This window comes from Euprymna scolopes, chromosome 24 (genome assembly GCF_053919585.1).
Source record: "Euprymna scolopes isolate OS-2025 chromosome 24, ASM5391958v1, whole genome shotgun sequence".
In the NCBI taxonomy this organism is placed as follows: Eukaryota; Metazoa; Mollusca; class Cephalopoda; order Sepiida; family Sepiolidae; genus Euprymna; species Euprymna scolopes.
In genome coordinates this window covers 66,925,994-66,949,464 of record NC_136505.1, presented here as the reverse complement: position 1 = coordinate 66,949,464, position 23,471 = coordinate 66,925,994, and the positions used below count along the sequence as shown (strand labels likewise).

At 33.4% G+C, this 23,471-nt stretch overlaps 1 protein-coding gene across 1 annotated transcript in view; it reads right to left on the bottom strand.

The window, feature by feature from the left end:
- The window catches only part of LOC145246762 (sucrase-isomaltase, intestinal-like), a 1,547,717-nt gene that overhangs the window by 1,196,351 nt on the left and 327,895 nt on the right, over nt 1-23,471 (bottom strand). The window contains exon 14 of the mRNA XM_080108534.1: nt 2,922-3,058. Within this exon, the coding sequence (XP_079964660.1) occupies nt 2,922-3,058 (137 nt within the window). The remainder of the gene's footprint in view (nt 1-2,921; nt 3,059-23,471) is intronic.

Here is a 23,471-nt window from a genome sequence, read left to right as displayed (position 1 = left end):
TATGACAATAAGGAGGTAGTTAACAGTATTTACAAAAATATTGAAGTAATGTCTTGCCAGGGATTTCATTGAAGGAGTTATAGCAGATTGATCTGTTATCATCATTTTCATAGTGCCGAGGAGAGTGTATGTCGTGAGATAAAACATTTTTTATTTTGTTCTTATTATGTTGCTATTGATAATCTGGACTTGTGCAGGGGTGTTGCCCGGGAAAATTGAAGAAACCCGGAATCCTACCTGCCTATCTTTAAACTCCATATAAATATTTCAATTGATATTTTGCGTACAAATTTTAGTTGCAATGTATTGTAACTGTTTTACTCATAAATAACATTTAATCGTTAGTAATATTTAATGATTACGAAAAGCGAAACAGTTTTTTGGTTTGTTTTTTTACGGAGGGAGATGTAAGTGTCTATATTCAAACACTAGAAGGAAGGTAATCTTTCATATGAAAAACTCATACCTTACGGTAATCCTATCACTAACCTAAATCATAAAGAATATAATGTAAACGGATGGAGGTTGTGTGCTAGCAGTTTTCGTAAAGAAAGCATGGAAAGTGCATCAGATCAATGTCACTGGAGCGGCTCTTCGTTACATATTGACTGGTCGAGGGTTCAGTGTAAAAGAGGGAGAGAGATAAGCAACAGCAAGTCACATGACTGTCGCTCTCCAGTTATCAGAGTTAAAGGACGACAATCGAGTTAGCCTGGGAGTTTCAACTCCCACACTTTAGTTCTTTATGTTTCTTGTTTTGTCTCTCTCTCTGCAAGTAACTTTTTAACTTTTCCGTTTTTTCTATTAGTTCTGTGCATTATCTCGAACCTTACTTCTCAAATTTTCACTCGTTTGAAGTAAAAAGTAACGATATCTATAGCTTTATCAATTTCAGATGATTATCTCGCAGACGAAATGCACAAACCCACTCCATCCGAAATAAGACAGTAATACCTGGAAGAATAGCCTCCATATTTCTTTGAAATCTGTAAGGGATGAAAAATAACGGTGTATGTTTTGTATTTTAGCATTGACCTAAGATCGGGCAGCAATGTAAAAGTAGAAGATAATAAAGCCGAAGTTTCTCTCATCCCAAAAGTATGTTGCCTGCAAGGAAAATCTCCTGTATAAAATGTAGCAATTTTCAAGTATTTATTGAAAGGAATAATGCATTGAATTGCGAACATTTTCAATAGTTGATAGTTATGATCATGAGTAAATATGAAAATCTGAGAAATTTTCCATCGAGTTGGCAACTAACTTTCATAACTATAGCAACACTGATAATCGTCTTATGTAAAACAGGCGCGAATAATAACGGATTTAGATTTAATGTAGTCATATATTCAGACATCGCACGTAAGAAAGCGATGTTTTTGACTAGATCGAGAATGTATTCTGAAGTATGTAAACGAAACGAAAATAATATAATGTAAAAAAAGAAAGAAATTGCGAATTTTTTATTTAAAAATAATGTAAGCAAACAATGGGTGTGTTTGTTACTGCAATTGCATGTTTGTGTTCGAAAATGACATTCTAATATTCTGAGAATAGAAAAAAGCTACGATGAAGCATTTTTGACACCAATGTAATTGTAATACAATAAAAGTTTAAATTTTTTGCATATTTTCATGGCTTCATATCCAGAACATGTTTCAACCGTAACTGATAAATTTGATTTCGTCTGTTTCCTTTTATTAATATGAAAATATTGGTATATGAAAATACGCAGTAGCGATACGATCTGATTAAAGTTACGATTAAAACATTTTTACATACGTAGTTTCTACTATATACATTATCAAGTTACCTTGTGGATACCAATATTTCGCACACCGACACACTCATACACGTACACACACACACACACACACACACACATATATATATATATATATATATATATATATATATATATATATATATATATATATATATATATAAGGAATAGGGAGATCTTTCTGACTAACAGTATGGATTCAAGCAAGCCTGTCATCTCTGAACGCATATTCCGTGCACTAAATAAGACCAGGGAAGCTAGAGCTGTAGCCCTTCAAATATCTAAGGGGTTGGCATGAAGGACTTCTCACGAAAATTAAATTCTATGGTATTTATGGACGAATACTCAACATAAGCAGATAAAAAATATCCAACTTGTTCCGTACGGTGTCTAAAGAAAACATGATATTAATGCGAGTATGCCCCAGGAGAGATCCTCGGATCTTTTTATTTTTGATATACATAAATGACCTTCCTGAGAAAATATGTCTCAGGTCGGTATATTTTCGGATGACACTATGTTCTATGATAAACATAAGGGCGGATCGAATGTACACATATACAAGGCAATGGCAGAAAATGACCTTAAGTCGGTGGTGAAATGGGACTGCAAGTGGATGATAACATTTAATTCTAAGACTAAACTCCTCTCGTTTAACAAGTACGCAAGGACCTTCTCAACCACCGATTGCCATTACCACACCCTATCTGAGAGAACGTCTTTTAAACTCGTCAGCCTAACATTCACAAGCAACATGAATTGGAATAAATACATTAAGGACGTTTCTAAAGCTGCTAAAAAAATTGGAATTACTGACTACTTACACTACAGTATTGTTGAGGTCCTCAGATACCGAAAAGCTTCCTACTGTAATAGTTTCTTTCGAAGAACTGATAAACTTCGAAATTCCTTCCCCGTTTCTTGCTTCACTGGCTGTATTAATATGCAGAAGTTTAAATATGTAAACAAACATCTCGCTGTTTAACTGCGTTCACAATCACTAGTAGTAGTCCCTTACGTTCAAGTGACAATGTGCATTGTTTGGGGTGGAAATGAGTAAAGAATGAATATATATATATATATATATATATATATATATATATATATATATACATATATATATATATATATAATTACTCACCTATAATTGACCAGTGCATGTTAGACCACCTGCTTTCATTGTCACCTAACCAGTGTATCGTATATTTCTGACTGCCTGGGAATGTGGATCGGCTAAGGATGAACGGGCGTTTCTCGGGACGCAGTCTTCGCAAGACACTGTATGAAAAAAAAAGCATAGTTTATTGTTTTAATATCTTTTAAAAAAAGTACATTGTAAAGGAATGCCTATTGTATATTCTCATGGTAAAGTTTACCTTTACTCGTTTTATTCTACTAATAAATTTAAGTTGTCATCAAAGGGATTAACACCATGAAAACCTTCATATTTCATTTTACTGTTTCGAAATTTGTTGATGTAGATTCATAATTCGAATCCTTTAGGTTATTCGGGCTATCTCTCATCTTCCATTTTGTTTTTCTTAATGTTTCGGTCGATATAATCTTCGATCTTCTTCAGTTACACCGTCGGATATTTTTAAAGAACTCGGGTAACAGTTTTCGAACAGAAGCCTTTATTTAATTGACAGGAGTTTTTCAGCCAAACAGCAGCAGCGACATTCACACTAAATTAGTTGAATAGGATTCCTCCGGAGGTAGAAGTTTCATGTAAATGCCAAATTTATAAGTGGTCTTCAGTCGCATGTATACCTCGGTCAGGTAAGATGGCGTCTAAAGTTTTTATAACAGTTTCATGGAGATGTCGACCCTCATTCTACACAACCAGACCAAATGATACCCTCTCTTGTACTGACCAGGTTCAACGTTGCTGTACGTCGGCGATCTAATGAGAACCAGTGATTATGTCGTATAATTCAGCCATGATCAGGTAGTAATTGTATTCTTAGTATAATCCGTACTGGAGATTGAAGAAGTTTGTGACGTGCAACTGAATATTTCTTAGCACTTATATCTACTTCGCCACGGGTTCTTATGGGCTATATTTTTCTGGTTTATTCATATTTCATAACTATATCTATAAAATTAAAGAGAAAATCTATGTGTGTCCGTTTAAACTTAAAATTCAAAATAGTTTAATTCTCATAGTAACATATTGAAAGTAGGTCTTCATATCTCCGTGCCATTTTAAGGAAGGAAGTTGTGGGCCTTCTTCCAACATTCTTATATTTCTCACTAGCAAGACCACACGGCATCGCTCTGGGCCGTATAAGGAAAAAATTGAATATACCTGATAGACGAATTTTTTATGTCTATGTATCATTTGCCATCTTGAATAAAAGAGTATTTTACCTATCTTAGAACGGGTATTATATGTATGAAGTAATTGTACGTTCACTAGAACAGGAAATTTACAGCACATATATGGAAAAAAATTTACTTGCCTAGTAATGTACAATACATATTTAAAATAATTTACATAATTTTCTGTTGTGCAAACTTTTCTGTATGCCACAGGGAAGAGGTTTTGTTTTTACATCAGAGTGCTAGTGAAGAAGAACCTTATTGTGTTTTCATATGAGTACTATACTGCACAAGTACTTTATTTCTTGTGTAGGATAATGTACAATTACGTCATTTCTAAGATATAGATGAAACTACTCGACAATTTTCCTGTTGTGCTAACTTTTCCGTGTGTCACAGGTGAGAGTTTGTTTGTTTTTACATCAGAGTGCTATAGTAACGAATCACCTTATTTATTATATAAATGCCATACAACTCAAATATATTACATGATTTTCGGTTTTGATTACTTTTATGTACGTCGCAAGTAAAATTTCCTTTGTTTTTCACATGGGTACTATACTGTACAAGTACCTTATTTCTTGGGTAGGATACTGCACAAGTACCTTTTTCTTTTAATTTATAAATTTAAGAACTCAATATTTTTATGAAATTTTCTGTTGTGCTAAATGTTTTGTACATCAGGGAGTAAGAATCTGTTTTTGTTTTATCTCAGTGCTATAGTGAGGAAACACATTATTTTTTAGATGTAAGTTATACTACTCGAATATTTAACGGGATTTACAGTTTTAATAATTTATGTACGTAACAGGTAAGGTATTCTTTGTTTTTTTTATGTGAGTACTATACTGCACAAGTACCTTATTTTTGGGGTAGGATACTTTGCAAATATCTTATTTCTAATATGAAGATGAAACTACTCGATGATTTTACATAAATTTTTCATATGAGTACTATACTGTGAAATTCCTTATTACTTGTATAGAATTCCTTGTACACATAAATACATTAACAAAGTAAGTGGGCATTGTAGGTGATTTTTGGAACATGGCATTTATAGACATATACAAACATATACATTACATATAATTCATAATGATCAGTAAATTAGTTTTGGAGTTGATCCAAGACACAAAAAGATATAATCATATACACATAATTAAAATTCATAATGATCCGTTAATTAGTTTATGAGTGAATCCAATAAATGCATATATATATATATATATATATATATATATATATATATATATATATATATATAACCATATACACATGTTAAAAATTCATAATGATCGGTTAATTAGTTTAGGAGTGAATCTAGTACGTAAAAATATATAAACATACACACATAATTAAAATTCATAATGATCGGTTAATTATTTTGGAGTGAATCTAATAATAGAAATACATAATCATATACGCATCCTTAAAATTAATAATCATCTGTTCATTTGTTTAGGAGTACATACAAATATACAGACATATATACATAAATAAAATTAATAATGATCGGTAAATTAGTTTAGGAGTGAATCCAATGCACAGAAATATATAATCATATGCACATTATTAAAATTAATAATGATCGGTTAATTAATTTAGGAGCGAATCAAATACATACAATTATACATACATATACACATAATTAAAATTCATAATGATCGGTTAAATAGTTTAGGAATTAATTCAATACAAAAATCCATTACTGGATCTATTTACGTGATTATTGGAATGTAACAAATAAGCCGATATATAATATATCCTATATATTTAGAATATGACATTTTCGTTATATATAGCAAAAACATTTTTCCGTATTTTTTTTTTATATAAAACTGTTCTTATATAATTAATACGTAACATTTAAAAGTCCGGAATATTAGAATGTAACAAAAAAGTAAAGAAAAAAATGGTGGTGCTCGAACCCGTAACACTGGTGTTAGTAATCGACGTTGCTACGAACTGCACCAAAGAGACACCTGCTTTTATAGCCTTGTAAATTTACTAAATAAATAAATCTCTGTTACAGATCACGTGCATGCGCAATTGGCGCAAATGACGCCATTGTCGCTGTGCTCATTGTCATTTCTTTCAAGTTTGAACCCCTTTTTTTGAACCCCTTAGCAATTGTTTTAATCAATTAAACACCCTTAATAAAATTCTGCACCCTATATGCAATCTTTTGAGCTACTGCACGCCGTCAAACGACCATCCGTCTAGGAGATACAATTTTAAAACGGAGACACACACACACATACACACACACATACAGACATAGTGACATTTATATATTAGATTTAAAAATGTGCCTAAACAAATGTTCTAGTTTCTCGGTTGGAAGACAATCAGACTGATAACATAGAGTGTGCTGTTTCGATCTGGCCCTCAAAATGCTCTCATTGAATGAAAATAAAGTATATCCTTCTGTGTTTTTTTACGTATGATTGGGGGACTCATTCATATGTAATATATTGATGTTGGCATTCTATAAATGTTCAGCGTAAATGGAGATGCTTTGATATTATTGTAGCTCTTTTGTTAAAGTTGCGAAAGTATTTATCTAAACTAGCAGGGACGCCTGGCGTAGCCCTGTCGTAAAGTACGTTTAAATATTATATTTTAATTCTTGCAGATTTTGTATATATTATTATAGAGTTAATGTTCTATCGATTTTTTTTATATATTATAAAGTTGCGATTTCAAAAATAAAAAATATATCCATATGACTTAGATCCTTCAGCTATAATCGAAACCGAAACTAAAACTTATGAAGAATTTTAGATAAAATTATTTATAAGAAAACAGATTACTGGAGTGGCATCAGCTATACTAGAAATCGAAACTACACCTTATGAAAAATTCTTGGTAAAATTATTTATTACAAGAAAATGGAAGTCCACAACAATTAAACGACAGTCGCCCGGATGTAAGCGAGGCACACAAAATATATTAAAACACGCTATCCTATTAATATATAGATAAATGAAGATTTCTGCTATGTTTAGTATTTAACTTATTTATGTCTGTCTATATTTCCATCTATCTCCCTCCTTCTCTCTAATTCTAGATCTCACTCTATATATATCAAGATCTATATAATAAAGGAGAACATATGTATGTGTGTCTGTTCATAATAAATACAGACCAAGGAGTGAACCTAAAATATACAAGTTTATTAGCAAGTATAATATTTAAAGAAAAATAATCAAAGTCATCCTGACTCACTATGTGCCCTTATAAGGAAGCTACAGGTCGTTTCAAACATTTTGACTACGAAATAGAATTGTATTTAAAAAGGTGACTAAAAACAGTCCCGATTTTTTTCAGGTTGAATATAGTCAAACTAAAAACATTGACTTTATTATTTCGATCCTGCCCTCAGATTCTTTGTGGGTTTTTTTTATATTATTTTTTATAATTAAGTACAAGTAACAAACATCTTCGATTTTGACATATTTTAACTTAACGCCTGGTTGTATGTCTGTCTGTACAACTTGTTCTCTTTTCCTTTAGCCTTTTTTCCTATTTATATATATAAATAGATATAATACTATTATTCTGCATCAGGTTTCATATGTCGCTATTAATTCATGAATATGTTTCGGTCAGCCAGTTACAAGTAATTTACACAAGTTACATATGATTTTAAGGATGATGACATAAAACACGTTTATAAGAATAAAGGAAATCTGCATTTTGTCACAATTCTCGTGGAATTTCTCTTCTTTGTATTGCTGGAAAAATCCTGTCTCGTCTAATTCTCAATATAATCATAAGGGATCTGGTAGATGGCATCTATCCTGAGTCACAGTTCGGGTTTAGGTCTAGTTGAGGCCCTGTGGATAAGATTTTTCTCTTGGATAAGTTGCCGAGAAAGCACGGGAAAAAACAGTGAATTGTACATGGTCTTTGTCAATTTTACTAAAGCTTTCGACATAGTGAACAAAGAGACACTTTGGAAGGTACTGAAAGAACTTGGAATACCAGATGCAATGCTTAATGTTATTATATCAGTCCATGACGGCATGAAAGTTTTATATCCTGTTTCAACGGTATATAATAATATGACAAAATACGCCGAGTGGGATGCGTAACAAAAAGAAGGGTTATTAGTGCTTCGCAATAATACAAATACAAAATGGCTATTTGCTTTTGAAGTTAGATAAATGTAAAATGAAGGTAAAGAAAAAGGAACTTAGCGTGTGAGAGCTAAACGCCGGAGTACACTTGTAGAGTGTAAAACGCGAGACTGGTAGGATGCAAGGTTGCAGGGACAGATTGCAAGACTAAAACGTAAGACTAGATTGCAAACAAGACAAGACGCCCCTACCTTAAAATGGTAGCTCTTTTATACACTGTTTCTTATCCGGTTCGATACGTAGTTATGTCCCTTATAACCGAAAGGTACTGTGATCTCAGATGGATTTGTTTCGGATTGTTATGATGTCGCAAATGGTACAAAGTGTGTGCTCGTTTTAGTATTATTTGCACTTTATTTTTTGGTGATTCTTCGACATGCATACAGTGATTTCCATGGTGGTGTGAACTTCCAATTTCGTAACAGCAGTAGATTGTTTAACCATCAGCGCTTTAAGGCAAAAACATTGCTAAGAACCCAAATGATATATAACACGTTATTTGCTGATGATGCTGCAATGGTCCCTACATCATATGCTGAAGCGCAAGAACTCGTCAATAGGTTTTCTAAAGCCAGCAAATTATTTGGATTTACGATAAATATTTAGAAAACTGAAGTAGTTCATCAGCAGCTTCCTCATTAAAAGCAAGAAAATGGTGTGAAATAAAATCCTCCAGTTCATTCGTTTCCTAATAATTGTATTCCAGTAGATGAGAAGAATCTGAAATATGTCAAATATGTTACATATTAAGGTAGCATGGTGAAGTCAAGCAGATCCCTTGACGATGAAATTATCAATCGTATAGCGAAGCAAGATAAGCTTTTGGTAAACTTCGGAACCGTTTGTGAAATGACAGAGGTATAAAGTTAGAAACTAAAATAAGGGTGTAAAGGGCTGTTGCTCTAACAACCCTCTTGTACGCTGCTTAAGCTTGTGCCTCTTATTGTTCACATATCATGCAGTTAGACATATTTCACAAACACTGCTTTCGCACAATATATGGAGTTACCCTTTTAAAAGTGTGATATCAGTGAGATTGAAACTTTTCTTATATAGAGTCAGTTACGTTGGGCCGGACACTTATTCAGAATGAGTGATGATAGAATGTCTAAAGCCCTTTTGTATAGTCAGCTTCAGTCAGGTAAAAGGCATGTTGGCCGCCCACTATTGAGGTACAAGGATAAGCGCAAACAGAATATGACAACAATTAGCATCACACTGCCAACTTTTGAACAAACTACTTCTGACAGGAAACAATGGAGAGACTGACATGTCACAAGGCCTTAAAAGAACAGATATTACACTTTGTTCCTAACCTAAAATTTGAAAAAAAATCGGGGGTCAATTAAATTATGATATATGCTTTATATATACTGTATGGAATACTATTTTCTTTATTCCATTCATATACTGTATATATTTCTATCTTAGCTTGTAAATTCTCTAGGGTTGAAAAATGGCGAACTGTGTTTTATTCGCCGAGTTTTACAGAAAATATGATGATTCATTTGTTTTTTGTTTGTCTTTTTATTTTGTGTTGTTGTTTTTTTTAACCTTTTTTATTATAATGTTATGATTGTATCGGTTATTGGTTTTTATTTTTTCAAATACGAACTCAATTTTCTTGGTACGAAACCTTGCCTTTATTGGTAATTATCTCAATTTATCAGTATATGTCTTACACTGAGATGGTAATAAATGCTATAAAATGGAGTTGGTTGACTATATACCATGTACGTAGATTATAAAAATCAATTGATAAACTGAAAGGACGCGATAGTAAACTGATACGTAAACACTCAACGGCTAATCGGTAAAAAGAGCACGAAATCAAATAATGAAAGGAGATTCGGAAAAACGTGCTTTGGCGGGAATCGATGTTGGAAAACGAAAACCTTTACAACAATTTGCGACGAAATTGCATTTTCTGTCGCCATGCGAAAATCTAATAAGAAATGTTCGGCAGATTGAATTGCGCAGACGAGAACAGCGCACTCGGAGGCACGTACCTTGATGAGGATATTTTACTACAAATATCATACACCGAAAAATACACACACACACACACACACACATATATATATATATATATATATATATATATATATATATATATATATATATATATGTTAAATGAAAGATGAGAAATAAAAGTTACATATAACTTTATTAAATAATCAGATAAACGAGAAAAAGTAAATATGGAAAATAAAGAAAAGAAACTTTATAAGCCATGGCATTTCGAAGCTAAATGCTTCTCACCAGAATATGAAAAGGGATTCTTATATGAAAAGTATATTCTTGTCGTTTCCTTATATAAATGCTGTTCATTCAGAATGTGCAAACAGATTTAATATGAAAAGGATATTTTACTACAAATATCTTACACAGAAAAATACACACACACGCATATATATATATATATATATATATATATATATATATATATATATATATATATATATATACTAAATGAAAGATGAGAAATAAAAGTTACATATAACTTTATTAAATCATCAGATAGATTAGAAAAAGGAAATATGGAAAATAAAGAAAAAACTCTTTAAGCCATGGCATTTCGAAGCTAAATGGTTCTCATCAGAATATGAAAAGGGATTTTTATGTGAAAATTATATTCTTGTCGTTTCCTTGTATAAATGCTGCTCATTCAGAATATGAAAACGGATTTAATATGAAAAGTTTATTCTCATTTTGAGTTTTACAGTTTTCTTAATCCTTCTAACGATGGTAGGTGTCGATCTAAAATTTGTTTAATTTATTTCATGATACTTTTTGTTGTTATCGATTTCACCTGTTGGGTGATTATAAACCCGAGTTCGATACAGGCTTGCTTACTTAATATGTTACAATTTCGATATGCCTTAGTAATGAATACTTTGTGACCATTCGTCAGTATTGTGAAAAATCCTCCTCTTAGTTGTATTGGAACATTACCATAAACCTTTAGTTTATACATTGTTTCTTTGCATGTTAAGTTTGGCCGTATTTAAGAATTTCGTTAAACGTTTTGCCATCGATAATTGTGGCGACTGCTCCAGAATTGATTAATATTCCGAATGGTACGTCGTTAATATAGACAATTTCGTTATGTGTAGAATGAAAAGGTTTTAACTGAAAAACTAATGTATGACTGTCTGAATTTTTCGGATTCTTCTGTATTATTTAGGCGTTCGTCTTCTCCTTAACACTATTCCTTTTTTAATTTTTTTTTTCGAGATAATTACGTATTTTCCTAAATGTCGGGCATTTTATTTGCCCGTGTATGTAGTCGAACTGGCTTTAGAGCACGTCGGTTAAGAGAAAAGAAAAACGCTATAAAAGAAAATATAATTAAATTCCGTTCTGCTTAGTACTACGTTTTACCTTTATTAGGAACTAGTTTTCCTCACCCGGCGTTGCGCTGGAGTATCTACTCGAGTTTTTGTTTATTCAAATACGTTTCTTAAAAGGTTACGCTTTAGGCATATATTTCAATTTAAAAATAATCTTCAACCCCAAAAAATCATAGTGTTCCTTTTTAGGCGATTACATATAAACAGTATTAAAGAGTTGTAATGATAATCCATTACTGAATCATTATGCATTTTAATGACATATAACAAAATATTTATAAGGAGAAAGTAACACAGCAAGACAACGCTGAATAACGACGGAAATAGTTGGAAATGTCGCATGTAAATAAAGATAAAGAAATCTGAAATAATCTAAAATCTTGTAAATAAAATCGAAATAAAACAATATATTTTATTGTTTTCTTTAGTAAAGGATTTTAATTAATAAAAAACGTATTTAATTTGTCGGCTGTTACGCAGCGTCGTGATGTTATGAAGGAATTTTTTCTCTATTTTTACCGCCTTTGAAAAAAGCTAAATGTTGATGGGAATATATCATTCTCAAAGCAATTCCACCTATCTTTACCTGTGCCTAAACCTAAACGTAGATTCCATGAACAAAGCTTCTTTCTTAGAACTGCACACTTGTGGAACTGTCTTTCCCTTGCTTGCTTTCCAGTTGGCTACAATATAGTCGTCTTCAAGTTTAACGTAAAAAATCTTGATGAGCCGTTCTGTGAAGTAATCCAATTTACCAAATTTCCACTACCAACGATTACTACGATATTATCCCATTGACTACTATACACCCATTAACTCTTATTCTTTAGTGGCCTCCTGTCCTTGATAAGTGGCCACTTCTTTGTAAGAAAAATCACCTTTTTCGTGCAACTCTACTGGCAAGGTTTTATGACATACATCATCACTCGCTATCTACCCACAACTCTCACTGGTCATGTTTCACTTCCGTACATCATCACACATACTTTATAGACAGTGGTTAATAATGGCAGAATTTGATTAAACTTACTCTATCAATTTGGAATCAGACAGGCACCTCCTTGTGCTCCAATCGTATTACAATATAAGTAAAACTTCAATAGCTTAATGATCAAAATATAATTTGTCCACATGCGTATTTTTACCTCATTGTCTTTTCCTTGAATAATGTTTAATGATTTACACTGGGCGATCATTTTGGAATATCAATTTATGGTAAAACACAACCGATTTCCGGGATCTCAACTGTCTATGACCACACACTTCAGATAGCATTTTAAAGACATATAAGGAAATATTCTTTAAGATATATAACATTACGGTGTTAGGAGGTGTAGAATGGTAATAAATTCAGGAAAATAACCCTGAATAGCGAAATAAAAAAAAGATGTGTATGTAAATGAACGGGCGAAGGTGACAAAATCTAAAATCTTATAAATAAAGGCCAAATAAGCAAATAAAATTTATCTATGTCCTTTTAATAAATGAAGTTGCTTAATAACAAACAGAAATAATTTGTCAATTATTAATATACTAGCGTGAGTGCCAGGCGTTACCCGGGTGTTTTGAGGTGTGTGTTGAGCAAAAAAAAAAGTGGTAGTAGGCAGGCAGGTTTAGACCCGTATTGCAAAGGATGAAATGAAGTGAAAAAAAAAGCGTGACGTATTTGCCGTTGTGCCCATCGCCAAATCAGACGTGGCGAAGGTTTTAATTAAGGCTAGTGAATCGAAAAGAGGGGATGACTTTCGAAAATATCGGCGAAAAAAGCCACCCCTCCCTGTAAACTGGTGCCTAGTTGAGGGCGGAGGAATTAATGTTTTTAGCCAATTTTTCAATATTTGTCGTCCAAAGAGCCGAGCTTCTAAACTATATCAATCTCGTGAAAACCCCTTGCCTCTGTCGAAAGTTTTAGACAAACATACATACATACATACATAAAAAGGTTTCCTTCGGTCTTTACAGACTATGGATACACACGGTAAAGGTGCCTGTGCGTGAAGTTTTTGTCGCAAGAGTTGCAATCACCAACCACACTTCTTCTGAGTCGACATTGTTGAATACCAGTGGCAAGTGGAGGTTCAGGACGACTGGAAACAATGCCGAAATAAGCGGAAAGCACATACATCGCCTACAATTTTTAAATGGTCACCCATCTGGTACTGGCCAGGCTGAACGTTCTTTAACTTCGGTGATCTGATGGGAACCAGTGTGTCGACGTGATTACGCCGTATAACATACATACATACATACATACATACATACATATACATACATACATGCATGTATGCATACATACATTTTAACAGACAGGTGAAATGTTTATTATAGATGTTTCTTCTCAAGATTATGAAGTAGTGTCATAGATGTAAAATCAAGTTAAAAAATGCCGATGTAGTATATTACTACTGGGAAAACGCATTAACTAATAGGATCTAAACATGATTTATTTAAACTGAAATCATAGTAGAGACGTAATTTCTTTTTTCTGTTAGTTGCACTGAACTCGTCTTCAAATTTACTTTGTTATAGGAGGTCGGTTTTCAGAAATCTCCAATGCTATGCTGCTGAATTTTTTGAGATACGTATTATTTGAATTATTCGGACTACTGTTCTCATCTTGGGTTTCGAAGGATGTAATTTCTGATCTCCTTCAAGTGTATTTTATCAAACTCGGGAAACTTTCTGTCGAACCTGTGAATCTTTTCTGAATGGTGAAAGTTCTATATACACTTTAGACAAACAGTCCATTTTGTTTTTAGAAGAAATTTTGTATGGCTTTTAATTACATTTAAGGAAGATTTTTCTCACTCGTCTTTGACTTTTTTTTTTCGAAATGGACCACGTGATTCTTGTGAGGTTACTTGTATTTATTTCGGAATAGTGATTCAATGAAAATCCCGGATGGGATGAAACGCATTTTAGCATGCTTCTCTTGCGTATTTTTACAACTAAAATTCGAGTGCCGCGCCTTACTATTGTTATATAATGAGGTCCTATGTTAGCAGACAAATAGTTTTAGCTAGTACAAGAATATAGATTTAAGAAAACGAACCACTATTTTTGTTTGAGAGTCGTTAATTTTAAACCCGTCGACGACTGATGTTACAGGAAAAGTGTTACCGGGTCATGCCTGGTAGGTTGGCGTCGGAACGAGAATTAGCAATGTTTTGCGAGATCACGTTCTGATAATGATATTTTGGAAAGAGGGTAGTTAGTTGAGCACACTTGTCTTAGGATATCGCCAGCGAGTTGAAGACACCCCCTAAGAGAAGGACTAGCGGGATTAGGTGATACTTCTCCAGATCGCTGTGTGCGATTGAATAAACTCAACTGTATCAAAAAAAAAACACAAGAAGACTAAAGCATCGATTATTGTGTGTTATGATAAAGATTCCATTTATAGAAAGCAAATCGGTAGAAAAACAATGGTGGAGTCACGAGTCAACTGAAGGACACACAGTCGCAAAAGAGAAATGGTAGCGAAAAGGTACGTTCCGTGCACACATACACACGCGCATGCACGCACACACATATTTTACAGATGCTCGAACAAATAAATAAATGAATAGGTCCTGGATATGACCTTAAACTATATCCGATGGTGAGACCCCAGATTGCGGGCTTTTGGGAGTGTGGAGCCACCCTTTAATTGCTATTGCCCCCAGGTCCACTCTGACCCGGAGTGGTAGTACCTGTTAGGGTTCCAACTAGTGGTTAAATAGAAACCGACTTGAAAAAACAAATATATTCTATTAAAAACGGCATTAAATAACCTGAAAAGAGTTGATATGCCGTAAAACGAAAACAATCAACCAACCAACCAACCAAATAAAATGGGTACAAAATGTGTAGAACCTCAACTCATGTATAAACATTTGTTGTAGGAATTTATTATATAAAGGGGGTCGTATATGTATATGTCCAGCTAAAGAGATATGAAGTCGACAGACGAGAAAATAGAAGAAGAGAAAATAAAGGAGAGGAAAAGAGAGAAAGATAGAGAGAAGTGAAGAGATTGAAGTTTTAATATAAATATGTTAGGCTTTTGCTCCGGTTAACGTCGCGTCGCCTCCACACATTTCCGAAATAAAATCAGTTTGAGCTCGCACTCGAAAAAGTACTTTACGTGTAAGCATAATTTTATTTTCCAAAAAAAAAAAAAATAGCATTTTTTTATTTGTATTATAGTGATAGTTTATTATTTATGTTTACGTGCGTTCATCGGAAATAAATCGCTCTTAGTAATTGTTCAGCGTTGCAACAATGTGCCATTTGTATCTTTATGTACGCCACGTTCTATTGAGAAATGTTATCGTTTCTATCTTCACGAAGTTTCTCAAAATGTTTTCAGCCAGCATTCATAAATTATGATTTGCATCCGTGTTGTTCTTCGGTTGAACTTTGCGTTTTAAGATATTTATGGAATTCGACCAGTCAAAGGAAGACTTGTTCTCTCGACTACTTGATTTGTTTTTCTCGCTGACAGGCTTGAATAATTAATCATTATTGACCTTGAACACGAAGCAAATCTGACTACATCTCGTGTAGTTGCACCAGGGATAATCACAATAAAAGGTCATCAGAATGTATAATATTTATAAGACATGTTTTATTTAATCGAAACAGGGTTTGAAAGATTAGAAAGCATTGATTTAGCTTCTTAGTACATTCAGCCACAAGAAAAGTTCTGTAATTGCGGATTGTTTGGAATATTTAGACGACCTAATAAAATAATTATAGCTTCGCGTGACGTCATGAATTTATGAGTTATTCCATGTTTCAAAACATAAATTCGAACATAGGCCATAATAAAAAAAAATAAACGTGTAAAGGAAGTAAACGATGGGTAACAATACGGGCTGATAGCCTTAATGCTCCAAGTTCGAATCCAGTTCGTTTCACAAAAATCACTTTCAATTAAAATGTTGGCAACTTTCACGTTATGATCTCTTCTGTAAGTACTCGATGTATTTCCAGGAAGAATTCTGACTTGAAAAAGATCGGGGAAACCAAAGGCAACAACATTATGATATTATGAAAAATGTGTAAACATTATCAATAGCGACAGAAATTCTTTTAAGAGTCCATAATGTAGCTTGCTTTAACTACATACCGTATGTCATACTTCCACAAATATAAAATCCTCTCAGCCTAAGAAAAATATGCGATCGAAGCCGGCATATGTGTATCTAGTTTAAGAAATAAAAGTTAAGACATGGACGAGGCAATATTGATACAACAGTCATTACAAGCTTGGCCTGATTGCCTGGCATTTGAGGGATTTCAACGCTATCTGACTATAACTCGGAGTGACCGCGAACGCAAACCGACACTTAAAACTTGTATATCAAAACCGTACACATTTGGAACGATCGCAGAGATCAATTAAAACGCCGTGCAGTGGAAAGGTTTTGATCCGAAAGAACACCTCGCCCTTTGAGGCGCCCATACTGTGAAATACCGATGTTGATACACAGACAAATTTTATTCGGTCAGAATTATCTTTCTTAAGAGCGTTGTGTAGAAAATAAACTTATTATTTATTATTATTAGTAGTAGTAGTATTAGTATTAGTAGTAGTAGTAGTAGTAGTAGTAGTAGTATCATCAATGTCGTCATCATCATCAATAGCAATTATAGAAACGTACGAGGGACGTTTTAAAAGTAATTTTTACCGCCTAGATGGTTCAAAGAGAATTTCAAATTGCATCGTTATGATGACTGAACTCCTGCATTCATGACCTTAACGTTTCATCTCTGTCTGCTACAAATATTGACGGTGTGAGACTCTAAGAAAAAATATCTGTCACGGACGTGTGTCAGAAGCTAAGACGCGTCATTGATTTTCTTCATGCAAAAAATGTAACCGCTCAACATTAATCGGTGCATTTTGAACTTTTATCAAGCCGATGCAGTTGATATCAACACAGTCATGAGATGAGTTCGTCGATTTCAAAGTGATAACAGAGATGTGAGTGATAAAGCGTGCTCAGGATTTTACGATGGAAACATCAAAGGAAGTGATCAAAAGTGTATTTGAAGTGGTGGTGACTATGTAGAAAAATAATTTCTGGAGCACAAAAGGGTGCTCGTTTTAATGTTACCACTTTTGTCTTCGTAGCTCTTCAACGTTGCAGTTTTTTAGTAAAAATAGGGGGCTTACTTTTTAAACAACCTTCGTATAGACATACGCATTTTTATTAATATTCATGTGAAGCTATGTATGCGTATATGTGTATATGTTGGTGCGTACACGATTCACTCCAAAACTAATTATCCGAGTATTATACCTTGTAGAGCACAGCTGTTTAAGAAAAGGGTCGTATTGTAGGTTATATTACTTTTATTTGCAATAATTTAAAACGAGCGTAAAAGCCCTTCGTGAAAATCTGGATAATTCAATTGTTTTTTTTGTTTTGTTTTGTGTGTGTGTGTGTGTGTGTGTGAAATTTAAATAATAGATATAAGATCTCAATTAATAAATATTCTTTCAAATTTCAATTCCTTTTGAGTATTTTAAAAGGGATTTTAATGGTGATAATATGAACACAATGCAACATTTGAAAATTCAAATATTTCAGATTTGCACTAAATTTGAACCATAGTCATAAATAGGAAAAAAAAGCATATTATTTTCATTGTTTTTACTCTCGAGTATATATCCGACACAGACACAAATAATCAACCGGGGATCACATCACTCTACATAAAAACATATAACATATCAATGGATATATACTTGAGAATCAAAACAAGGAAAAGAATATGCTGTTGTCATAGCCCTAGTCATTATACACTAATAAACTAAGATATCATGAATTTCAATTTGTTCTTAAGACACTCTTAAAAATAAGCCTTAAATTTTAGACATGTTCTAGAATCAAAACCATTTAATGGATTTTGATAAAAATTGAAATAAAGATGCGAGAAACTATCTTTACTTGCATTATATCTTGATCTACTTGCGAGTTATAAATAACCTGGTGCAAAACTACTTCGTTCGTCATATTATTTACCTAGTGCACATATGTATATATAATTAAATATATATATAATATATTAAATATTATTAAATATATATATATGTATCACATCTATTATATAATCTGTATATCTATAAAAGTGAAATTATCTCTCTGTGTCTGTCTGTATGTGTACATTTCCCTACCAAACTACTCCGTTAATTTTCAGTCTACAGACACGAGATTTGACATAAAGGGTATTGTCATTTGGTAAAATCACGTAAATCGGTTTTCGGTCGGAAATTTGGTTGTCAAGGTGTCAAAGTTCAACGATTTGACCTTTGAAAACTCTACCAAACTCCTCCCCAATTTTGGGACTAAACACTTGAAATTTTAGATTAGGTTACTTAGACATCGATCAAACTTTATAATTTGATTTGAGCCCAAAACAATAAATGTTAAGAGGTCAGAATTGGGGTCACAGTTTTTAAAAAATTGACATCTGCAGTCTTTACCAAATTACTCAACAACTTTTTGGTCTAAACATTTGAAATTCTACATAAAGTGTATTCAGACATAGGACAAACTTTTTAGACGATTTTTACCGAAAATTTGACTGCAAAGAGTGAAAGTTCAAAAGATTTGATGTTTGCGGTCACTAGCAAACTATTTAGCCAATTTTACGTCTAAACATTTGAAATTTTACATAAAGCGTATTCAGACATACAAAAAGCTTTTTGGTCAGTTTTTGGGCGATAATTTAGCTGCTAATGTGTCAAGGTTGAAAGAGTTTACATTTGCAGACTCTACCAAACTCCTCCGCCGATTTTGGGCTTAAAGACTTGAAAATTTAGATGTAGGTTACCTGGACATGGGTAAAACGTTTATATATATATATATATATATATATATATATATATATATATATATATATATATATATATATGAACATAATGTTATGAACAGTACATAGGGCCCGTGCAAAGCCGGCCTGCACTGTTGTATATATATAATTGAATAAAAATTATTCTTTTATACCTACTGTTTCATTCTTACGTAATCATCAGTGTAGGATAACAATTCCTGCCGGTCGAAACCTCGAAACCACCTTTGACTCCATTTGCTAAACCTTTACCTTCTAATTGTCACGAGAATGAAGGTCATAAATAACTACTAAACGTTCAATTCAGGCGCAGATATTAGACAATCTAGGGTGTTGAAGTTGATGCGAAACACCATTTGGTTAGGTTAGAAAAAAATTATATTTGTGCTAGGTACTCCTAACAGCAGATCATCAGATAACAAAGGTCATAAATGCTAGATTATCTTTGCTTGCTTTTGATAACATGACAAAGCAGCTATTTCTCTAGAAAATATGTTAAATTTTCTCATCTTCCGATTGCCGATTAAATCAATCCCCCGATTCACTTTTAGTAACTATCTGTGGCTAGGATCAGCTTATAGTAACTGTTCTGCAAAGTTGGGGGACTGTCCTATATATGAAACCGCTTTTGCATTGTTGTTTTGGTAGTGGCATTTGCTACTTGACTTATCAGTCTTTATTTAGCCCCTCGCGATCTTCATAGTGGATTTTTGACTTGACGTGTTACGGAACAATCACGATCAAAGGGAAGGAATGGGGGGGGCTGGATAAAAGCAAAGAAAATCGAAACCTATTAATTCTTACGTAAATACGTGATAGATTTGTTTTTTTATATATTTTCAGATGGAATCTGCAAGAAAAGGACATATTTGGCAGAGTTCCTTAATAACGGCTTCACGGAATTGGAGGACAAAGGGCAAATCAAGCCTCAATGTGTCATTTGCATGAAAGTACTGACTGCTGCGTCTTTTAAAAAGAATCAACTGAATAAACAATGGACAAGTTTCATTCGCATTTATCTTCCAAACCACGGAAACACTTTGAAAATTGGAAAAAAACAATCAAAAGACAGAGACTGGAAAAGTGAAAATAGTACAACGTTTCACTGGAAAGTCAGCTGCAATAGCTAGTTTGGAAATTACATGGCTAATTGCGTGAAACAAGAAACCACATACTATTAGTGAATACTTAATCAAATATGTGGCTGTAAAAAAAGTAGAAATAATATGTGGGCAAAAGTAGCTAAACAGCTGAATAAAGTACCTTTTTTTCTCGAGTTATTAAAGAGAGAATTTCCAATCAAGTGATTTTTTTTCAATATGAGACTACAGATGTAAGTAGCAATTCATACATTCATTAAAAGGGATTCTGATAAAATCGAAGAAGAAATTTTGTTGTGTTCTCCTCTTGAGTGGAGAACTAGTGGCATTGATGTGTTCAAATAGGTTGATGCATGCTCCAAATAATGTGCTGATTTGAAGTGGGAAGATTGCATTTCGGTATCAGTCGATGGAACTCCTGCCATGCTCGGTGACGTCATTGTTTTTTTATTGTGGTAAAACAACAGAATCCAGATATTTTAGCCATCCATCTTATGATACATTGCCAGCCATTAGTTGTGAAGAATTTGGAACCAGAAGTGTAAAATGATGTTAAGATTGTCAATGTTATAAACAGGCATGCACATAACACGAGGATGTTTCTTGATTTATGTGAGGATAGAGAGAGTGGATATTCAACCCTTCTTTTCTTGTCTAAACGAAGGCGAGGTAGCTTTCTCGTAGAAGTGTCCTGAATATATTGTGGGCACTTTTCTTGCATACTTAGCTGATATTTTTAGGCATGTAAATGAACTTAATAAGGAATTGCAAGGAAAGAAAGCCAATATTCTGTTAGCAAAGGAAAAAGTTTCAGCATTTGGAACCTGAAATTAAATGCCAATAAGACCGCTGCCGTTTTTAGAACTGTGAGTGTTTTTGGAAAACTGTCAAGACTGCAGTCTTAGTGACATAAAGGTATCTATCACAATAAATATGGTCAAACTTTGAAATAGGGTCTGTGACTATTTTCCAGAACTTGATTCACTTACTGTCAGCTGTAAATCCCTTCAAAGGCGAGATGGCTGATTTGTCTGAACAACCTGAAGGATTGGCCCAAGTGCTTATTGAACTTCGTTCAAAGAATGAAATAAAAAATGATCCTCTGAGGATTCAATAAAAGTCTGAACGAATCTTTCTTTCCTGACTGCTGGAAAACTGCTTTAGTGGTACCAGTTTACAAGACTTCTAGCGAAAGAACTGACCTATTAAATATCGCCACATTAGCCTTCTCCCGCTTTTCGCCAAAATATTTGAGTTCATTATTAATCAAGCTCTAGTCCACCACCTCACAGCTGCTAAAGTTCTGTTCAACCAACTGTAGGCAAGATGTTTTAACTGTAATCTCTGATAACTGTAATCTCTGGATAAGACAGGGGAGGTTACTAGGTATATCTAAAGTTTTTGACAGGGTATGGCACGATGGTCTTCTCGTGAAAATCGGGTCCTATGATATTGCTGGATGAATACTTAACATAAGTAAATCCTTCTTAAATAAGAAAAAAAATCAGGTTGTCTTCAATGGTTGTACGTCAAAACAATATAATAGAAATGCGAGTGTACCTCAGGCGTTGATTGGTTAGTTGTTTTTGTTTTACGGCATATCAACCCTTTTCAGGTTATTTAATGCCGAATTCAAATATTCGGATGAAATATTTTTTTAATAGAATATATTGGCTGTTTTCAAGTCGGTTTCTATTTAACCCATAGTTGGGACCCTAACAGGTACTACCACTCCGGATCAGAGTGGATCTGGGAGCAATGGCAATTAAAGGGTGGCTCCACACTCCTCAAAGACCGCAAGCTGGAGCCTCACCATGGGATATAGTTTAAGGTCATATCCAGGGCCCTCAGGGGTCGATCCTTGAACCTTTAATATTCTTGATATTCAGAAATGATCTTCCTGAAAAAAGAGTCTCTGAGATGGGCATATTTGTTGACGACACCACGCTCTATAATAGCCACGATGGGAAAAACGAATGAACGCAAGTTGTTAACTTGCAATATCAATTTAAATTTAACTTCTAAAATCCTATTTAAAAAATAATAATAATTTAGAAATAATAATAAGCAAAACAAAGAAAAATGCCACCTGGACAATCCGAGTTGATGCAGCACGTTTTATAAATAGCATAGTTGAAATAAGCATTCTCTAAATTTGTAAAAAAATAGACTAGAAATCATTTTTTACATTTACACCCTACACATAATTTGTCTTACATTGATGTTTTTAATACATTTGCAAAAATATCAAATTATGCAAACTTTAATATTTTTGCCTATTTTCATTTTTTTTCAAAATTAAATATAACTGATTAGAATAAATATAAGATTTTAATGAAAATAAATATTTTAAAAAGCGCCCTTATTCTCCGGATTTACCTATTATTTTATTTTTTTATTGCTAATCGCCTGAAGCGCTCTTATCGAGCAATGGTGGCAGGGCTCTCCATATATTTTTATTGTCGAGAATATACTTAACCTCGTATGATACTTTTCACATGCTCGCCTGGTCTTGTGCCTAACCGGTGGCAGAAGAGATGAACAAATACGCATTCACAAATACGTTAACAATTACTTAAAAAATACTTTTAAATATTCTTTTCTAACATAAAAAAGGTAGAAAATTATTTCATGGTAACACAAAAGGCACGTCTGTATTATATTTAGAGAACATCGAAACGGCCAGGCATAAATAGATCAGCATGAAGTCCATTATAAAAATAAGAATACGTATTTTTCATGTGTCTTCGAATGCAGCATGTCTTTTGTTTTTATTATTTTTTGTTTTATTTTTTGTCTATATTTCTCTAATCTCTCAAAATGTCCTCTTCTACTTTTGTGCGCCTCGATGCTCACTCTGCACAAAAATGATTGTCGGTTGACCTTTGCTTGTTTTTTCAAACCTGGAGTCAAGACTTTAGTTTCTTTC